This window comes from Rutidosis leptorrhynchoides, chromosome 11 (genome assembly GCF_046630445.1).
Source record: "Rutidosis leptorrhynchoides isolate AG116_Rl617_1_P2 chromosome 11, CSIRO_AGI_Rlap_v1, whole genome shotgun sequence".
Taxonomy (NCBI): domain Eukaryota; kingdom Viridiplantae; phylum Streptophyta; class Magnoliopsida; order Asterales; family Asteraceae; genus Rutidosis; species Rutidosis leptorrhynchoides.
In genome coordinates, this window is record NC_092343.1 from 207,129,362 (window position 1) to 207,150,331 (window position 20,970).

The following is a 20,970-nucleotide window of genomic DNA, read 5'->3' on the forward strand; positions in this document are numbered from 1 at the left end:
AAAGTTTTTTAAAAAATAAAATAAAATAAAAAATAAAATTGAGGCGCCATTAAAATGGTAAAATCAAATTTCCATGGGCATTAAATCCTGCCTGAAATTTAATTTAGGCTCTAAGAACAACCAGTCAAATGCGTTAAAAACAATGTTGTCGACTACATAAAATTTCCGAAAATTGAGATCGTTGAACACACTGGAATTTCTAAGCCTCTAAATGTTCCACATAGTAGCAAAAATGACCACCTTAGTACTCAGTAGTCAGTTCTAAGCCTCAAATCGACTTAGTACTCGAGGATTAATTCAGCTCGGTCTGTTTTCGCACCGTACTACCGATACCCATTTTAACCCAAACTTTCTGAGAACCATCAAACCACCTACTTTGCCACATCTACAAATATATCACAAAACCTATATTTATGTTATTGCATGCTATTCAGCTCATTAACCCTAATATGATCACATATGGTAAACAACCTATCATAGGATTAAGCAATTAATAAATAACATTAACATCAAATACCAAGAATGCATGTACATAACTCCCTGACAACAACTAAAACAACAGAAAACTAGAGAGCAAAATATCATCTTTTAGTACTACTCTTAACTAAACATTGAAACTGGACACATTCATACAATTACAATATAATGAAGATAACAAGCCTTGCAGTCTATTGAATTCTTTCTCCTTTCAGTTTCAAAATGCAAATATATTGATTTGTTACCAACATTAATCAATCCGTTAACAGCAAGCACATATCATATCATAGACCTCATTTTCTCTGCTTTTGTGAAACAAAACGAATTCCTTGTTTACCAAGATCAACATCCATAGCCTTTCCATCTTCTAAAGTAACAGATACGATAGTTGTGTCGTTAGAGAGCTTGATTACGGTTCCCTTATACCTGCAACAATCCAAAAATCAGATCCAAGAATCACGCTGGTGCTCATTAGAGTTCATCACTACTATCAAGAGATGCCACAACTGTAGCCAATTTTGAGATATTTAGTCCTCTGTATTTGTCAACCGAAAATTCTTTGGTTTTAGACAACGGCAACATGTTATATCAACTGAAAGACAAATTGTGGCAACAAAATGTCTTTTTCAGTAACCTTGAAGCAGCAATCTTTCAAAAAAAAAAATTATCTGTAATCAGATTTGACTCAAGCTATTTACAATTTACAATGCATAAAACCTCTTAAATCGTTTGATTCAACAATTTTAATTTTTGTTGTAGGGAACCTTGTCTTCATAATCATAATTAACGCATTAACCATCCAAAACGTTTAAAAATGAACATAAAATGTTTTGCTAGTCAATCCAACCTGGCCATGGCACATATCAATATCAACCCAAATTAAAAGCGACAAACTTTAAGCTAAAAATCCAGTGACACTTGACCCAACTCACCTGATACGTCAGCAGTGCAACTGTATTGCACTTCTACTTACAAAAATATACAGAAATCTATAAAAATGAAACTCACCAGGAATTATTTGAGGGCTGATGAACTTCAACCATCTTTCCAATTGCATGCTTTCCCAATTTCTGAATTATCCACTTTGCATCCATCATCTCACTCATCATATCTTTGTCTGATTTATTGATAGAAGATAGCCTCTTTCTTTTAGATCTTTGACCCTTCACAAAACCCTTATAGTCCTCCAACGGAGAAGCCAGAGAACTATGATCATTAGAATACGGATTCTTGAATTTGAGTCTCAACAAAGGCTTTAGTGCCTTTTGTGAGGAATTTGAAACCAAAGGTGGCCCGACAATATTATCATTCATATCACCCACGGATGCGTTTTCTCCTGTCATATCAAGCTCAAAAGTTCAATTTAGATGTATTTGAATGGATAATTCAGATGTAGGAGATAGTCAATATAAGTTCAACGTAAAGAATTATTAAAGTACACAAATTTTTTATGCATTAAAAGGTGTAGACGATCACAATTAAATATTTTTAGCAAGTGTCGCATAGTGGACAAGTCAAAACAGATTATTGCATGGCTTGAAATTAATCTGTCACGTTTGGTTAACCTAGGAACACTTGTCCAAAAAACTTATCATTTCTATAAATATAGTGAGCCAAATGTTATTATGATTATATTAGTTCAACAATATTCTAAGTTTTGAATATAAAAAATGCAACGAAGATACACTTCTGACGGCTCTTCTTTACCTAAATATTACATTTTCACCCATTTTAATGAACTTTTCATTAGTAAATGGGTCGAAATTGCAACTTCTACTCATGACAACATAGCAGTACAAAGGTTACCATATACCCTGAAACAGGATGCACTCAATGGTGATAGAAGTTCAATAAAAAAAACAGCAAGTTTATTACATTACAAAATTTACTAACAAACAAAAACAGACATACCGTTGGAAGTAGTCAAATTTTTCTCTGCGAAAGAGTTTGACGCATCAGACCTTGGAGAATTTGCTATACTTTTATTTCTGCTACCCAAGTGTATAACCAACTTTGGTCCTTTGGTGTTCTTGGATTTAATACTCTCTTTTCCTATGTCATCCACGGGGTCCACTCGATGTGGCCTATAGCTTTTCATATTGTCTGCCAACATTTTGCCATCTGTTTTCACAATCTTATGTTTCGGGATCTCTTGGTCAACTGGCATCACCCCATTGGTCAAACTTGCAGTATCAGGTCCTCCATTTCTATTCAACTGCTCATATTCATCTTTATAATCACCAGTGATGGATCCAAAAGATTGTGCATCAGTTGTACTAAACACACGTGCAGAAATTCCCTTTTCTTTACCATAGTTCTTGTTTGCAGATTTTTTTGCATATTCCTTATTCTTTTTGGGAGATTTATCTACTACCCCTTTTAAGGAGAACTTCAATGAATGTCCACATTCTTTCTTTACTGGAGGTCCATCATCTTCATCGTCAGAATAAGGTGAAATTGCAAATATTTCTTCTTGGGTTGGTAATTCAGCAGCGGCCCGTAGGCTAGCAATTAAACCCTTCTCAGCTTTGTCTCTCCTTCTCCAAAGCTCTTTAATAGCATCTTCATTATCCCTAATCTGAAAAGTACAAGACAGGTCAAATCAACAACATAAGATACCTATAAGAGGGAAGACGGGTGGGTCAGATGGGATTTGGGTACCAGAAAACGGGTTCAAGCTGACAGGTCACTTTTAGTGACAGTCCATAATGGTTAGTTTGGATTGACCCATAAACACTGCCTTTGTTTCTTTAAAATATTTAATATGTAATTAATGCGTAAAATTTTTTTATTGGGAAAACAGTATTAACACACTAATAATCTATACTTCTGAACTGCACGATTTAGGAGGTCATATGCGTCAAGAGTTTTGTGGACTGCTTTCAAGTTTCAACCCATTTAACACGTTCCCTATTAGCTATCTTATCTGATTATATGATTTGATGCATTCCCGTTTAAGACAAACCAAAATCAATATTAGAGCATTGGTAACTGGTTTGAAATTGTACCTCTAAACTGACCTTATTTTTGTAGATGTATGACTATTCGTACCTGGTAGCATTCTCCACGACATGTGGCACATGTGTACTCAAGGTGATTATTCACTTGAAATTGCATGTACTTCTCATCACTGAGAAATAATTCGTTAATATAAGAAACTATATTGTTGAAACTTGAAAATGCAATAGGTCTGTAAGAGCACAATGATGTTGGAAGCAAACCTAATTCCATCACAGTGACAGTGGACCCAACGCTGACAGATATCACAACAAACCATGGGTGTTGATTCAGAGTCTCTATACACCTGCAGTAATTTAAATCAATATATAAACATAAATGATAAATAATTGTGACTTGTGAGAGTATTAAGTGGGAAAAAACTAAACACTTTAGATAGTTAAATAAATAAAGAAATAAATACCAACAAACAAACAGGGCAATAGTTTCCCTTGACAAATAATCTTCCACAGGCATCACAGCAGGTATACCCTAGAAACCACCTTTAAAAGTTTGCATTGAAAATGAGCAACATGATACGTATCAGATTATTATTTATAAAATATGTTGAAAGTTTATAATTTCATATTTTATTTAGGGATTTTTTTTTAGTATTAAAAAGGTATTATTATAATATTAATTTAATTAAGGATGATCTTGGAGAGTAAGGGTTTATCTATATATAGGGCTTTATCATTTTTATTTTATTGTGTTGAGTATATGTGGTGATTGAATATCATCGGAGAATTATTAGTTTAAATCTCGAAAGTAAACTGTGATACAGTTGATAGATGTCTCGAATACCAATTATCTATGATACTTACTGTTTTATTAGTTTTTGTCATGATACAAGCAATTGCTTCGTATCACATCGTGATAAAATGTAACATAACCATATTGGTTTGCAAATGAGCATTACCTGAGACTCGAACCATTCCCAGGGACTGTAGATGCACAGCTGTGACACTTAGTATGCTTGGGGCACAAATAAGGTCCTCTACTAACATTCTGCAATATTCCGAAAGATTAAAAACATCATGAAATCTCTTTTACAATTAAAATGCCTGAGCTGAAAGGTTAGATGTTACCTTGTGTGGTGGGTGCTGACAATAACAGTGATATGCACCATCACACCTTTTACAAAACATGAGCTTGTTTGGATCACCTGTTCTTCGGCAAACCTATATAACAGTGCGATTCAAAAGTAAAACAATAACAGAAGACTAAAAGGTTTCCACCCAGATGGTTCTCAGTAGTTCATAAGACTACCTTCTCACACACACGGTATACTAAAAAATGCCCTCTTTCAAATTAATATATCTTGAGCCTTCAACTCATATCAAGTAACTTTTACTACATGATAATTAGATAGTTTACGAACCACAAATGTTGGATATCATATGGTACACTTAAGACTGTTTTCGGATTAGTGTTTTCAAATATCCAAATTTCAACTTAACTGATGAGAGCCATCCATAAAACTACTTAGTTCTAGAATAATATATGTAATAACTGCTATTAGCCTATTATTGCTTAAGACACAAGCTTTAGTGGTTAAATGAGTAAGTGACGTTCACAAATTTTTCATAAAAAACAAACCTCGCACACACGACATGAAGGACAGGTCCAAGAGCTCCAATGAAATAAATCTGCAATCATAAATTCAATGAGCAAGAGCAACATCCAACTGGAAAGGAATGTATTATTGGCAAGAAAGTGTACCTCTATCATGACCCCAAGATTTCAAACAACTCCTGTGATACTTCTTGTTACAACTTTTGCAGGACAGCATTTTCTTAGCTCTTTCACTTGTAACATGTTCACCAGAAAAGCAAAGGCGACACATCACTTTCCCATTAGAGAGACCTTCTCCAGCAACATCATTAGTGATGCCCTGCATAAAACATAGGAATGAAGTGAAGAAAACTGAAACATAAAGTTCTAACCTTTTGCTCCGCACGAATACTAAAAGAAATAAGTCCAGAAATAACGAGAAGTGTCGGTTAAATTTCTATTATCTACTCCATATATCTAGGGTTACAAGTAATATAATCTTAACCAGCAAACAAATGATGTTTTCCCTATTCAAGTTACCCGAGGAGAGTGAGTATTTTGACTCAGATATACATTATCCCGTAACCATATCCGACACTTTTCCTGGTCACCTCAAGATAAGCTTCTAGTGAAGTTTAAACCTGAGACCTCTTAAAAGGATACCGGGACATCAATAACTAGGCTATATTGTGATGGTTACAAGTGATATAAACCTCATTACTTGGATGATATTAACAGATGTTTCCAAATCTATGCATATAAGAATCAAAGAATATTAAGAGAAAACGGACAAGGGAATAATTGAACCTATGTATTACATATCACTTACTTTAGGAAAAGATGGGTCTAAAATGAAAGCACATTTTAAGTGCAGATAGTCTGCCACATCGAGTTAACACTCAAACTACAAAAGACGAACAACGCCTACTCTGTATTAATCACTAAGTGCGAATGATATAAAAAATAATTCCAAGTCTAAAACATAATCTAATGAATCGATTACAACATAAAATAAATGAAATAACAAAGGATACCATTTGATTGATAGGTATTCAGAATGTACATATCAAGTAATCAAGTTGAGAAAGAAATGGTTGAATCAACACTCTATATGAGCCACAAGATCTCTCCATTAATAAGTAGACTAAGATTTTAAATTGAAATTTCAAAGGTTTCTAAGTCCTACTAATAAGATAGATAGAAGGGGCTTTTCTTGTTTAGTAAAGTCTCGCTTTTTGATAGGAGTAGGTGCGGCAGGGCACTCTTCATTCGAAACTAATGAATGTCAAGTCGGGGCTTTCTGCCTTGTTATCAAAAAGGGGGTTGCGTCCTTATATGTTTGTTTGCTGGCACTGGTAGTCTAGTCATTATCAGTGGCAGATGTAGAATCTAAAAGATGGGATTACCGGTTTCATTTAAACCTAGCAAAGGGTGGGCCTATTTCCAATTCGTTTTGCCTGAGAGCTTGTTTGTGCAAGCTCATGTCTGTATTTCCGCACTTTCATCTCATTCCCTTCCTCCAATTACTTCATGGGTTGTAATTGCTATCTTATCTATACTAATATTAAAAAAAAAAAAAAAAAAAAAAAAAAAAGTTCAACCCGTTGCAGTGATCAAACTCATAAAACTCCTACACCATATAATCAAACACCGTTTCTCTCCCTTATCACGAAACATATTCTACATAAACATATATCGCACAGTCTTAAAACACACACACAAACACTTCCATACTCTTATCACCACTAGCATCACCTTCCACTGACACCAACCTGCCGCATCATGTGAGTATGATGATATTAGGTTCTAACTCGGTGATTATCAATAACTTGAGAGAAGCCTAATGCACAACCGTCCCAAATGACCCTGTAAACTCTTACGTCAAAAAGCCACGAACTATAGATACCATGTATAATTATATGCATACATACTTCTTAGTCACCAAAAGAATTACAGTCCAACCAAATCGAGTTTATAAAGATACACATTGTATTACAAATACTAGTTTTGCTGCCTCATGTTATAATCTATGCTACTGAATCAACATCTTATAAGCAACAACTCCAATTACACAAACAGATTTTATACCACTAAACTCCATAACAAAATCAATAAAATATAAAAACAGTTTTTCAATCTTATTACCTCAGCCTCTCCAGATTCAAACCGCCTCGCAAAATCCTCGGCCACAAACGACGCAGCAGCAGCTTGTTTCTGCAACACCACACGCTTTTTCTGCGCCGACAACATCTCCGCCGCAGCATCGCCATCAACAACCACCGCAGGTTTCACAACCACCGTCACCTGCGGCGGTGCAAGAGGTGGTGCAACAATTACCTTCGGAACAAGAACCTGAATAGTTCTCTTATCATCTTTAATCAACCACGGATCATCTAAAAACGCTTTCAATTTCGCAATTTCATCAACGAATTCATTTTTCCCCTTTTTGTTATGCGCAAACCCTAGCGAGCAGTAGCATATTCGACGACTAGAATCAAAAGGAAAAGAAAAAAAAACGGTAACGAGCGGGAACTATAGATATAGATATAGTGCAAGTATACATTAAAATAATTTAAAATAAAAAATTAAGAGTGAAAAACAGAAAGATTACCATGTAATTGGGCAGGCGACGTGAAAAGCCATGATAGCAAAGAAAATTTGGGGGACTTTTTTGACGAGATTTTATTTAAAGGTCGATTTTATTTTAATACAATTATTTATTATTATTTATTATAAATTTAAAATTAAACTAAGTTTAACTTAAAATATTTTAAATGTCTAAATTAAATTTGTTATAATACAAATTTAATGCAAGGATAAAAATTGCGCCTCATGAAACCCTAAAATCAAAACTTAAGGTTTCATTGTATACAAAAAATTACTGAAAAAATTTTATTAGATAAATATAGTATAATTTCTTTTGAGTTGAGTGTTGTAGGGAGTGTTAGGGATGGCAATGGATATATATATATCTATATTTAAAGAAACAATGTGTGAGAGAGAAACAAGAGTGAAGGTGAGGACCGAGAGTGTGAGGGCAGGCACGGCGGCGGCTAGGGAGCGGTACAACGGGGACTACAACTACGGTAACAAATGGTCAAACCGAAAGCATCTTACATCGTTTATGTTCTTCAACTTCCCAGAAGAGTGGAAGGTGGTGAATTTGTGGAAAACGTTCAAACCTCATGGAGCCGTGAGGGACGTCTACATTGCTAGTAGACGACTTCGACATGGTGCTCCCTTTGCATTTGTGCGTTTTGCAAATGTAAATGATGTTCCAAGCTTACTTGCAAACCTTCAAAGTGTTAAGTTCAATGGTGCTCCAATCCGGGTCTTCACGACAACGAAAAGGAAATCGGTTAAACAAGGAAAACAAGAATGGGAGAAGGGGAATAAGGCTGCATCATCTTGTTCACCAACTAAAAGCATGTTTCACGATGGTAGGCGTTTTAATGAGGTGGTAAGAAACCGAAAAGTGGATTTAAGGGACATGCTCAATTCAAAAAAATCGTTGGGTGCTGCTGGACATTCTTGTTCAGGAACACAATCTGAAAAGGAGGTTTTGATTGAAGATGAGCATTGTAATACCGAGGTCTTGAATAAGGCCATTATGTGTGAAGCCATTAACGGTGAAGTGTTAAAAAACTTTGAGTTAATTGCCAAAGAAGAAGGGATACAAGACATTGAGATCAAATTGCATGGGGGTCTCAGCATGCTGATTATTTTCGACAAGTTAGAGGCTGCAAAGGTTGTTTTAGAACGGCAGCAACATTCGCTAAGAAGATGGATTCATAAGGTTTCACGATGGGACGAAACTAACTGGCCTGACGGAAGAATGGCGTGGCTAACCATTACTGGGGTTCCAGTCCTTTGTTGGACAGAAGGAACGTTCGTATCGATTGCGGAGTGGTGGGGTATGATCTACGAGCTCGATAATTGTAAACTCATTGAGAATCAAAAGCTAACAAGTCGACAGGTATTTGTAAAGCTCTTCAAACCTGATGTTGTGAATGATACATTGAAGCTAAAAATAAAATCCAACACTTACTTCATTAATGTTAAGGAAGAAGAAATTACATGTCCAAATTTGGATTCTGAGAGTGAAGATTGCGACAGTACATATTGTAGTTCTGATTTTAGTTCGGAATATGTGGATTCTGATGAATTTTCAGGCAGTGACGGCGATGAAGCTGTCTCGGAAAAGGGTGACGAAGTGGCTAATGGCTCTGTAAATCCATGTTTGATTGAGGAAGATGATGAGATTGAGAATTCATCAAAAACTTCAGGCATTGAAAAGTCACTTAAAAAGTCCGACAACGGAACATCCGGAAAAATCAGCCGAAAAAATTGTACTGAGATGGAAGACGACCTTGAATCAAGGTGCATCGGGACCCACCAATTCTTTGGGGGAAAAAGACGAGGTAGTTGCAGAGTCTGTGGGACAAAGTAATGTTATTTTTTGTTCCAAAATAGATGGTGGTACAAAGGGTGTCGTTGAAGTGTCTGGTGCTACAGTATTAATGGTGTATCCTAGGGGATACACGCATAAAAATACCATTTTTATACAAAAAAATGGATCAAACAACAAAAAAGATAACAAAATTTGGCGGTTTTCGTTATTTGCCGCCCAGCGTCAAGCGTAAGCCCTGCAGGCAGCTTCTATGCATAAGCCCTTTAGCTCAGCGTGTGAACGGCACGCAGCCATGTCAGCACACGCCACCGACCTTCCGGATATTTCGTGTAACAGAACCACTCAGTAATTGACATGTATATCCCGAGAATTTCGGACATTCTACGCCTACAAATAGACCCCCTGGGTCACCACATTTCACATCATCCTGATCCGAACTTCAGTCAGAGAGAAGTACACTTTCTCTCTCACACAGTTCTTTCTCACTCTAAATGCACATTAGCCGCTTAGCAGCATTACGCTATACGGATCAATTTCAGATTAATCCTCAGATTGATTGAGGCCACCCCACGGATCATCCATCCGTGTTCTGGGTCTGCAGAGATTATTTCTCGAGGGCAAACAACAATCAACATTATACGCCACACGCTGAGCAACTATTATCTTGTACTGGTACCTTACAGCCGCTATACGGAAAATCGTACCAACAAATGGCGCCATCCGTCTCAAAGACCAGCAAAAACACCAAGAGCATGAAGGCAACTGAAACAACCTCAACAAAAACAGCACTCGAACCAGTCGATGAAAACATCATTGAGAATATACCAGTGGATCAGCTAACTCTAGAAGAAACTTCAATGGGGGAAGAGGACCAATTGAACACTGGTACCACAGATGACCAAGTGCACGAAACCATACCACGATTGAGAAAAACATTGATGGGAAGTTCTAGTGAAGGAATGTGGAAAGCGATGCGAGGAACGCACAATGTTTCTTTTAAGAAAACATCTGATATGAATGTTAAGCACAACAGCAAAGGAAAGTCAATTTCAAAATCACAATTATTCAAGTTATTCAATCAGTTGAATACTTTGGTTGATGATAATGAGAATCAACACAATGATGAAGGTTTTGTGGAAGATGATTGGAATTTTGGAGAAGAAGATGAGCAGTTCTTTATGACTGAGGAGAGGGCAGGAAAGTTATTAGACGGAATTTTAACCAAGACGGCACCATCAAGATATAACCAGAAATTAGCACAGCCCACCATCCGTGAAACGGCTGTGGATAATTTGTTTGCTTTGATTACTGGAGATGAAGCTATCAAACCGCCAGCAATGTCAGAGTCAACACAGTGTTTTATCCCTCGAATTGCAGATTATCCATTACCAAGAAATTTGGGAATTCCATCTATCGGTGTTTATGTTGGCACAACAGATCCAGAGGATTTTCTCACCATGTTTGAAGTTGTTATGAGATTACAGCATTGGGAAGACGAAACTGTGTGCCATATGTTTCCAATGGTACTGCAGAAAATGGCGAGAGAGTGGTTTGCTAGTTTGCCACCAAGGAGTATTACCAGTTTCCTTGATTTAAGGGAAAAATTTGTGATGCAATATCAAAGCCTACGAAGCTGTACGTTGTCACACCTTGATGCACATGAGATAATAATACACCAGAATGAATCACTGAGTGATTTCATGAAGCGTTATACCATTGAATGTCAAAAGATACCAGACATAACAGAATCTCAGGTTGTTTCTGGGTTTATATTTTGTCTTGATCAGTGACATTTTGCCAGATTAGTTCACGCATTACGTTATGATGTACCAAAAACATTGCATCAAGCATTGGTTATTGCTCAGAAGCACTTGCGAGCAGGAGAAATGGGATATCCAAGAATGGATAATTATCAAAGAAACTTCAGGCAGCAAGGCGGAGAACGGAACATGAATAAAAATTATCAGAGACAGTGTGGGTATGAAAACAATTATCAGAAGCAGCAACACGGTTGGAAGGGAAATAATCATCCAAATGACAATTATCACCAGCGAAAACCATTAGACAGACATCCACTCATCATGGCTTTAACCAAAACTCCAAAAGAAATCTTGTTCACAGAACCTGTTAAGGAAACCTTTTACCCTCCACCACCAATGGAAGAGCGTCAGGGACCACAGAGTGACAAGTGGTGTGATTTCTATGAAGCATATGGACACGACACTGATAACTGTAAGTCGTTGATGAGGGAAATCATCGCAAAGATTAAAGATGGAGAGTTAAACCATCTTTTACCAGGAAAAAAGTATCGAAGAAATGATCCAAACAAACGTTTTGCTTGGCAAGAAAAAGTGCGTCATGGCGGACGGCATGATTGGAACAGGAGAGAAGAAAGAAATGATGAAAGGGATCCAACCCCTGAAATGCACATCAAGGTTATATGGAATGAAGTGGAGGAAAATGAAACAGATGGAGAACGCAGGACGGAGAACTGGATGTATGCTCCAATCATATTTCACACCATTCCAAATTGGCGCCTGTCAGAGGAGCCTGTGGTCATCTCAGCTGTAATTGCAAATAGAAATATCACTCGAATCTATACTGACACATGTAGTGAAGTAAATATTTTATATTTGCATTGTTTTTAAGATTATCCGTTCAGCGTGAAGGATAGGCTTCGCTACACGAACTTGAAGATTGCTGGCATCACGGGCGAATCAATGAGAGCAGTTGGTAAAGTGAAACTGGATGACACATTGGGAACACACCCTTTAGTCCGAACAGAAATTGTGGACTTTACGGAGAACAGCATGCTAGCATTAACCGTGCAGAGCAGTTTGTTTATCATGTTTTTTATTTTCCATCAGTTCAGACAAAGCACAGTACACTTTTTGTAGTTTTCTAATTGGGATTGATCACCCCATATGAAGATGTTGCACAAAATGTTGTATGTGCGGCAATAGAATATCAATAAAATTTTAATTTTTCTCACGCAAAGCGTTACGCGTTACGAATGTAAAGCATAGCATTCATACCTACCCACATAAGGCAAGGCATTTTTATGCCCCCGATGGTAGAAGCTCTTGTGTCAACATTATAGATACAAGGGATCAGCTAGCGTAAAGTGTTTACTTCGCTAGAGGGCAGCGAGACAAAAATAAAGATCTCATAATGTCATGACATACAGAATGGTTTATCACAACGGCATAAATTCATTTATATTTTTGAAAGCAGAAAAATTAAATACAAGTATATTTTATAAGCCGCTGATAATGCTAAAAAGGAACATATATTTCATAGCAATATCCTTCCAATATGTAAAGCTTTTAGTTGCAATTGTTCAATTTTTATGTAATATTCGTTTAAATAAATAAGTGCAAAGACAAAAGAAGAAAATGACGATTTGAAGACGCAAATAACCAAAAAACTAAAAAGTACAAAGTACAATCCAAGTGGTTCAATTTATTGATGAGAAACGCCTAAAAATGACAAGAGTACAAGCCGTGAAATGCAAAGTACAAGATATCTAAGCGTACGAAAAGGCGTTCGAAAATTCGGAACTGAGACATAAACCGAGCATCAACGTACAACTCAACGGAGCTAAAATTACAAATCAACTATGCACAAGAATATAACATAATATATATATAATTATATAAAATTATATATTATTATATTATATATTATAATATTCAGCAGCCCACGTTTAACTCAATTTGGTGAGCTGGAATCCGAAGCTCCGCACTCGCGGAGCTGTAAGGCACAAAAGTACCACACTCGCGGAGCTGTACAGTTCAAAGTGGGCCTATAAAAGCTCACGCATTCTGCTCGAATTCTGCTACCTTTTTCTTTTCCTTTCTCATATCATATACGATATATATATATATATATATATATATATATATATATATATATATATATATATATATATATATATATATATATATATATTATAATTTTAATTTTAATTTAAGTTTAATAATAATTGGGTTATTGTAAGAATGTTTTACGGGTTTTAAATCGAAACTCTGTCCGTGTAACGCTACACTATAAATAATCATTGTAAGTTATGTTCTTTCTTTTTAAATTAATGTCTCGTAACTAAGTTATTATTATGCTTATTTAAGCCGAAGTAATCGTGATGTTGGGCTAAATATTAAGATTGGGTAATTGGGCTTTGGACCATAATTGGGGTTTGGACAAAAGACCGACACTTGTGAAAATTAGACTATGGGCTATTAATGGGCTTTATATTTATTTAACTGAATGATAGTTCGTTAATTTAATAACAGATTTACAATTTGAAGTATCTATAAATAACCACATACACTCGATCGGATACGATGGGCGGGATATTTATAAGTACTAATAATTGTCCATTTGACCGGACACGGGGATGGATTAATAGTCAATGGTCTTATTAAAACAGAGGTGGATTACATACAAGGAAAATTGGTGTAATTGTTAACAAAGTATTAAAACCTTGTTACAGTTTAAGTCCTCAATTAGTTGGAATATTTGACTTCGGGTATAAGGGTAATTTGACGAGGATACTCGCACTTTATAATTATGGCCGATGGACTGTTATGGACAAAAACCAAATAGACGTATCGAATAATCCAGGACAAAGGACAATTAACCCATGGTAATAAATTAAAATCAAAACGTCAAACATCATGATTACGGAAGTTTAAATAAGCATAATTCCTTTATTTTATATCTCATCGTACTTTCATTTATCGTCATTTTATTTATCGTACTTTAAATTATCGCAATTTTATTTTTACGCTTTATTTATATTTTTAATTATTGCACTTTTATTTGTTGTCATTTACTTTACTCTTTAAAATAAGTTATATTTATATTTAATATTTTGCATTAGGTTTTAACTGTGATATAAGTCTCAAAATCAAAAACCGGTCATTAAACGGTAAATCCCCCCAAAGTTACCTATAATTACTATATATTACTAAATCTAGTTTAACTACTTAATTAACTAATTTGACCTAGTAAGACACCCAATAATAGTGTCCATGAATCGACCTCCCGAACTTTACCTTAGCTATATTATTACACGATAGGTATATTTGCCTTTTGTGTTTTAGTTTAATTTAGGTGATTTCCTGTAGTAAATAAATATAAAACTGATAGCCGTTTCATACACACCCTCTAGAACACATCAAGTTTTTGGCGCCGCTGCCGGGGAAGCGAAAGCGAAACGCTATATTCTAAAAAAAAAAATTAGTTTTTAAGCTATTTTTGTAAAAATATATAAGTTTTAAAAAAAATATAAAAACATAAAAAAAGAAAAATATATATCTATATTTTTAAGTGTTAAATTAAAAAGTTTTTATTTTTTTTAGTTACAAAAACTAATAAGTAATTTTTTGTTAAAATATAAGTTATACTTAAATTATATTTTATAAAAATTAAAATCATAAAAAGAAATTAAAAAATCAAAATATAAAAAAAAAAATTGAAACTGCCGAACGATTTTTGAAACTGCAAGCAATTTGAACCTGCATCACTCCGCAGTCGCGGAGATATTTGGGCAGTAAAAATCTGCAGTCGCGGAGCTTTCTGACACGCCCAAACCTGGTACAGCATTTATTACGGGTTAGGTTTTAAATTAATTATTATTAATATTTAACCTAATTAGGGTTGTAATTAATTAATTAGTTTTTAAGTTTAGTTTTAATTAATAATATTAAGTGTAATTTTTATTATTAATTATATAAATTAATATCTTTTATAAAATAATAATATAAAAATATTTTTTTATAAAATTAAGTAATTTTATCATTTTTGTATCTTTTTATTATTTAGTACGTAGTTTATATTTATCGTTCGTAATTAGTTTTAAACTTAGTATTTTTGAGAATGCTAAAAACGAACATATATTTCATAGCATTATCCCTCAAAAAAGACAAGCTTTTAGTTGCAACTGTTCTATTTACAAGTGATATTCGTTTAAATAATAAAAGGTGAATACAAAAGACGGATTCGACGAATTGAAGACGCAAACGACCAAAAAGCTCAAAAGTACAAAATACAATCAATGAGGTTCCAATTATTGATAAGAAACGTCTCAAAATTACAAGAGTACAAGATTCAAAACGCAAAGTACAAGATATTAAATTGTACGCAAGGACGTTCGAAAATCCGAAACCGGGACCAGAGTCAACTCTCAACGCTCGATGCAACAGACTAAAAATTACAAGTCAACTATGCACATGAATATAATATAATATATAATTAATTCTTAAAATTAATATATATATTATATTATATTTAAAAACCATCGGCATATAAAAACAAAGACTTTTGAGTCTCCCCAGCTGGCCATGCGATCGCATGGCCTGGAGGAAGAAACTCCATGTGATCGCATGGTGCACAGTTCCAGCCCACATGCCTATAAAAATCGAGCTTTGGTGTAACACAAAACACATCTTTTTCTTCTCCTCATTCATACATAGTATATATTTATATTTATATTTTAATTTTAATTTTAATTTTAATTTATAATAATAAGGGTGTGTTAGCGAATGTTGTAAGGGTGTAAGTCAAAATTCTGTCCGTGTAACGCTACGCTATTTTTAATTATTGTAAGTTATGTTCAACCTTTTTACATTAATGTCTCGTAGCTAAGTTATTATTATGCTTATTTAATCCGAAGTAATCATGATGTTGGGCTAAAAATATTAAAATTGGATAATTGGGCTTTGTACCATAATTGGGGTTTGGACAAAAGAACGACACTTGTGGAAATTAGACTATGGGCTATTAATGGGCTTTATATTTGTTTAACTAAATGATAGTTTGTTAATTTTAATATAAAGATTTACAATTGAACGTCCCTATAAATAACCATATACACTCGATCGGATACGATGGGCAGGGTATTTATATGTACGGATAATCGTTCATTTAACCGGACACGGGAATGGATTAATAGTCACTAGAATTATTAAAACAGGGGTGAAATTATGTACAAGGACACTTGACATAATTGATAACAAAGTATTAAAACCTCGGGTTACACTCAGTCGACATCCTGGTGTAATTATTAAACAAAGTAATAAAACCTTGTTACAGTTTAAGTTCCCAATTAGTTGGAATATTTGACTTCGGGTATAAGGATAATTTGACGAGGACACTCGCACTTTATATTTATGACTGATGGATTGTTATGGACAAAACCAGACGGACATATTAAATAATCCAGGACAAAGGACAATTAACCCATGGGCATAAAACTAAAATCAACACGTCAAACATCATGATTACGGAAGTTTAAATATGCATAATTCTTTTATTTCATATTTAATTTAATTTATTTTATATTTAATTGCACTTCTAATTATCGCATTTTTATTTATTGTTATTGTATTTAATTGCACTTCTAATCATCGTACTTTTTAATTATCGCAAGTTTATTTTATCGCACTTTTATTATTCGCAATTTCATTATCGTTATTTACTTTACGCTTTAAATTAAGTCTTTTATTTATTTAATATTTTTCATTTGGTTTTAACTGCGACTAAAGTTTTAAAATCGACAAACCGGTCATTAAACGGTAAAAAACCCCCTTTATAATAATAATATTACTTATATATATATATATATATATATATATATATATATATATATATATATATATATATATATATATATATATATATATATATATATTTGTATTTTTATAAATTAAACTAATATAGCGTTAAGCTTTGATTAAAAGATTTTCCCTGTGGAACGAACCGGACTTACTAAAAACTACACTACTGTACGATTATGTACACTGCCTATAAGTGTTGTAGCAAGGTTTAAGTATATCCATTCTCTAAATAAATAAATATCTTGTGTAAAATTGTATCGTATTTAATAGTATTTTCTTATAAAATTTAATAGTATTTTATACCCCTTAGCTTTAACTATCAAGTATTTTTGGCGCCGCTGCCGGGGAACTTTCTTGCTTAAAAGTCGGAAGCGCAACGCTAAAAAGAAAAAAAAAATTATTTTTAGTTTACTTTTATTAAAATACGCTTTTGTAAAAATACGTTTTAAATATTCGAAAATATAAAAAGAAAACAAAAATATAAATATTTTTAAGAGTTTGTTAAATATTTAAGTTCTATAAAAGTTTCTTTATCTTTATTTTATAAAAATATAAGTTTTATTTAATTTATATAAATATATTACATAAATATATAAAACAGAAAATTCAAAACAGCAAAATAAAAAAAAAATTAAAAACACTCGGGCCTGCTACTGTAGCAGCCCGTAACCTGGTCCAAAACCTCAGCTCATGCGATCGCATGAGCTCGAAGGCATAAACTCATGCGATCGCATGAGAGTGTCTGACACGCCAACTGCAACCCTAAAACTGCATTAATTACGAGTATTATTATTATTATTTAATAAACCCTAATTAGGTTTTATTATTTAATTAGTTATTAGTTTTTAGATTTAATTTATATATTTAGTTTAATTAGTTTAATTAAATTTTAAAATTAATAATTTTATAAAATAAATAATATAAAAATAATATTTTTATAAAAATTGTACTTTTTACAACTTTTAGTATATTTTTATATTTTATTTTTTTTAATTGTTTTTAGCGTAATATTTGTATTTTTCGCTCATATTTAGTTTTAATTCATAGTTTTTGCCATAGTTATTTTTATTTCTAGATTTTTAGGCTTTGCCGTAAAATCCCTTAAGTGCTTTTTCTTTAGACTAAGATATAGGTGCTTTAGAATTTTGCGACGCCTTTTTAAGTTTTAGTTCCTTTTTAAGATATTGCCATTTGGGATACAGTTTTACTTGTAAGCTTTAATATTTTTAGACGCCTTTTACCTATGTATCAATTATCATTCCAATTAGTAATCTCAATTTGCGATTATGATTTTAAGTTAGTGATAGTAATAAGGTTGGGTTAGTCAAGTATTTGTAAGTTTTATAAGTCACTCTTTTTCTTTCTTATTTTTTCGATCTTTTCTTTTTCGACCTTTTTCGACGCGCTCTTTTTCTTTCTTATTTCTCGCCATTCTAGTTTTAGGACATAGATTTTTATTCTACTTCTTATCTAAATTTCTTAAAATTACGAAAATTTATTTTAAGTGGTTAAATTGATAGACATCAAAATTTTCTGGTTCGTAGTAATAGTTGGATTTGTACGTGGACCGGGTTATTGGAACCAAACAGTCCTCAATTATATTGAGACCAAACGAATCCTGCCCCTCTGCTGCATCTTTTGGCTATTCGAAACGTGGGCAAAATTAGAAAAGTCTATTAATTGGATAACTTATATAATTTTTCTTTCCTTTTAAAAACTAATAGGATATTCAGTGAATGCACCGAGCAAGACGTTCACCACCTTTTGTACGTTCACCACCTGTAACTAGATCAAGACATCTAGCAAATATTACCGCCGTTGATTTTTCTTTAGAATCGTCATCCAGTCGACCAAGTACTCCAATTCAAATTTGCGATAATCCATTTTTTGAACCCGACTTCACAATTGAGAATCCGGAGAATATTCAGGGACGATTCATAGATCCTGAACCATTAAATTTTCCTCCGGAACCACCAATCATTCAAACAGAGATTGTTGAGGAATGAACCATTAAATCAGAATCCTCTAGTGATTCCGATTCAACAAATTCAATTATGGAGAATCTGGAACCTTTAAGTATGGAAAACCGAATGAGAGCTAAACGTACTGGCCAAGGTCACGCAATTACTCATCCTGATATTAATGCGCCAGATTATGAAATCAAAGGATAAATTCTACACATGGTGACTAATCAATGCCAATTTAGTTGTGCGCCGAAGGAAGATCCAAATGAACATCTTCGTACCTTTAATAGGATCTGCACTCTATTTAAAATCCGAGAAGTGGAGGATGAACAGATATATCTCATGTTATTTCCCTGGACTTTAAAGGGAGAAGCCAAAGATTGGTTGGAATCGTTACCTGAAGGGGCGATCGATACATGGGACGTTTTAGTTGAAAAATTTCTTAAACAATTCTTTCCGGCATCTAAAGCCGTAAGACTTCAAGGAGAAATTGTTACGTTCACACAGAAACCGAATGAAACTCTATATGAGGCGTGGACAAGATTTGGAAAGTTATTAAGAGGATGTCCGCAACATGGTTTAGACACCTGTCAAATAGTACAAATATTCTACCAAGGATGTGACATCACTACAAGAAAATACATAGATATAGCAGCTGGTGTTTCCATTATGAAGAAAACCGAAACTGATGCTTACAAAATTATTGATAACACTGCTTCCCACTCACATGAGTGGCACCAAGAAAAAGATATCGTTAGATCATCTAAAGCAGCTAGAGCCGATTCTAGCCATGACTTAGATTCCATTTTCGCAAAGATAGATGCTGTGGAGAGACGAATGGAAAAGATGACTAAAGATATCCACTCAATACGAATTAGTTGTGAGCAGTGTGGAGAACCACATTTGACAAAAGATTGTCTCAGTATTGAATTAACAATGGAACAAAGAGAGAATATTTCATACATAAACCAAAGGCCTGGAAATAATTATCAGAATAATTATCAACCGCCAAGACCGATCTATAATCAAAATCAGAATTATAACCCAAATATTTCATACAACAACTAACAAGGTCCTAGCAATCAACAAGTATCTAACAATACTTACAACCAGCAAAGACCTAATTTTCAAAACAAACCACCACAACCCGATGATAAAAAGCCGAATTTAGAAGATATGATGACGAAGCTAGTTGAAACTCAAACGCAGTTTTTCACATCTCAAAAACAAACTAATGAACAAAATGCTCAAGCATTTAGAAATCAACAAGCTTCTATTCAAAACTTGGAACAATAAGTAAGTAACCTAGCAAGGTTAATAGGTGAAAGAAAACCGGGAAGTCTACCTAGTGATACAAATGCAAACCCCCAGAATGAAACAGCTAAAGCCATTACCACAAGAAGTGGTACAACACTTAAACCACCTGAAATACCTGTAACTTCTGATGAAGCTATTCCTACTCCACAAGAACCACAACCTGATCAAGATAAGGAAAAAGAACCGGTAGTTGAAAAGGTTAATGAAGATAACACAGTTAAGGCTAAACCTTATGTTAAACCATACCAACCACCACTTCCTTACCCGAGTAAAATGAAAAAAGAGAAACTTGAAGCCGAGCAATCCAAATTCTTGGATATGTTTAAATAGATAAATGTTAATATTCCTTTCATTGATGTGATTTCAGGAATGCCTAGATATGCTAAATTCTTGAAAGATCTAATCTCAAATAGAAAGAAAATGGAAGAACTCTCGACCGTTACTATGAATGCTAATTGTTCAGCAGTGCTGTTGAATAAGATACCAGAAAAACTATCTGATCCAGAAAGTTTCACAATTCCATGTTTTCTGGGTAGTCTTAGTTCAATAGAAGCATTGGCAGACTTAGGTGCTAGTATAAATTTGATGCCGTATTCACTATACACTAAACTAGACCTTGGAGAATTGAAAC

The 20,970-nt window shown here is 34.0% G+C and overlaps 1 protein-coding gene across 1 annotated transcript; it reads right to left on the reverse strand.

The window, feature by feature from the left end:
- Positions 1-544: 544 nt before the first annotated feature.
- On the reverse strand, positions 545-7,671 carry LOC139877113 (uncharacterized). Its single transcript, XM_071864531.1, has 12 exons — positions 7,640-7,671; positions 7,174-7,516; positions 5,197-5,368; positions 5,074-5,123; positions 4,563-4,655; positions 4,394-4,482; positions 3,899-3,977; positions 3,699-3,781; positions 3,529-3,607; positions 2,389-3,055; positions 1,486-1,813; positions 545-903 (listed from the first exon to the last, which is right to left on the reverse strand). The coding sequence occupies exons 1-12, from the start codon at positions 7,669-7,671 to the stop codon at positions 771-773; spliced, it is 2,148 nt and encodes a 715-aa protein (XP_071720632.1). The 3' UTR covers positions 545-770.
- Positions 7,672-20,970: the final 13,299 nt, after the last annotated feature.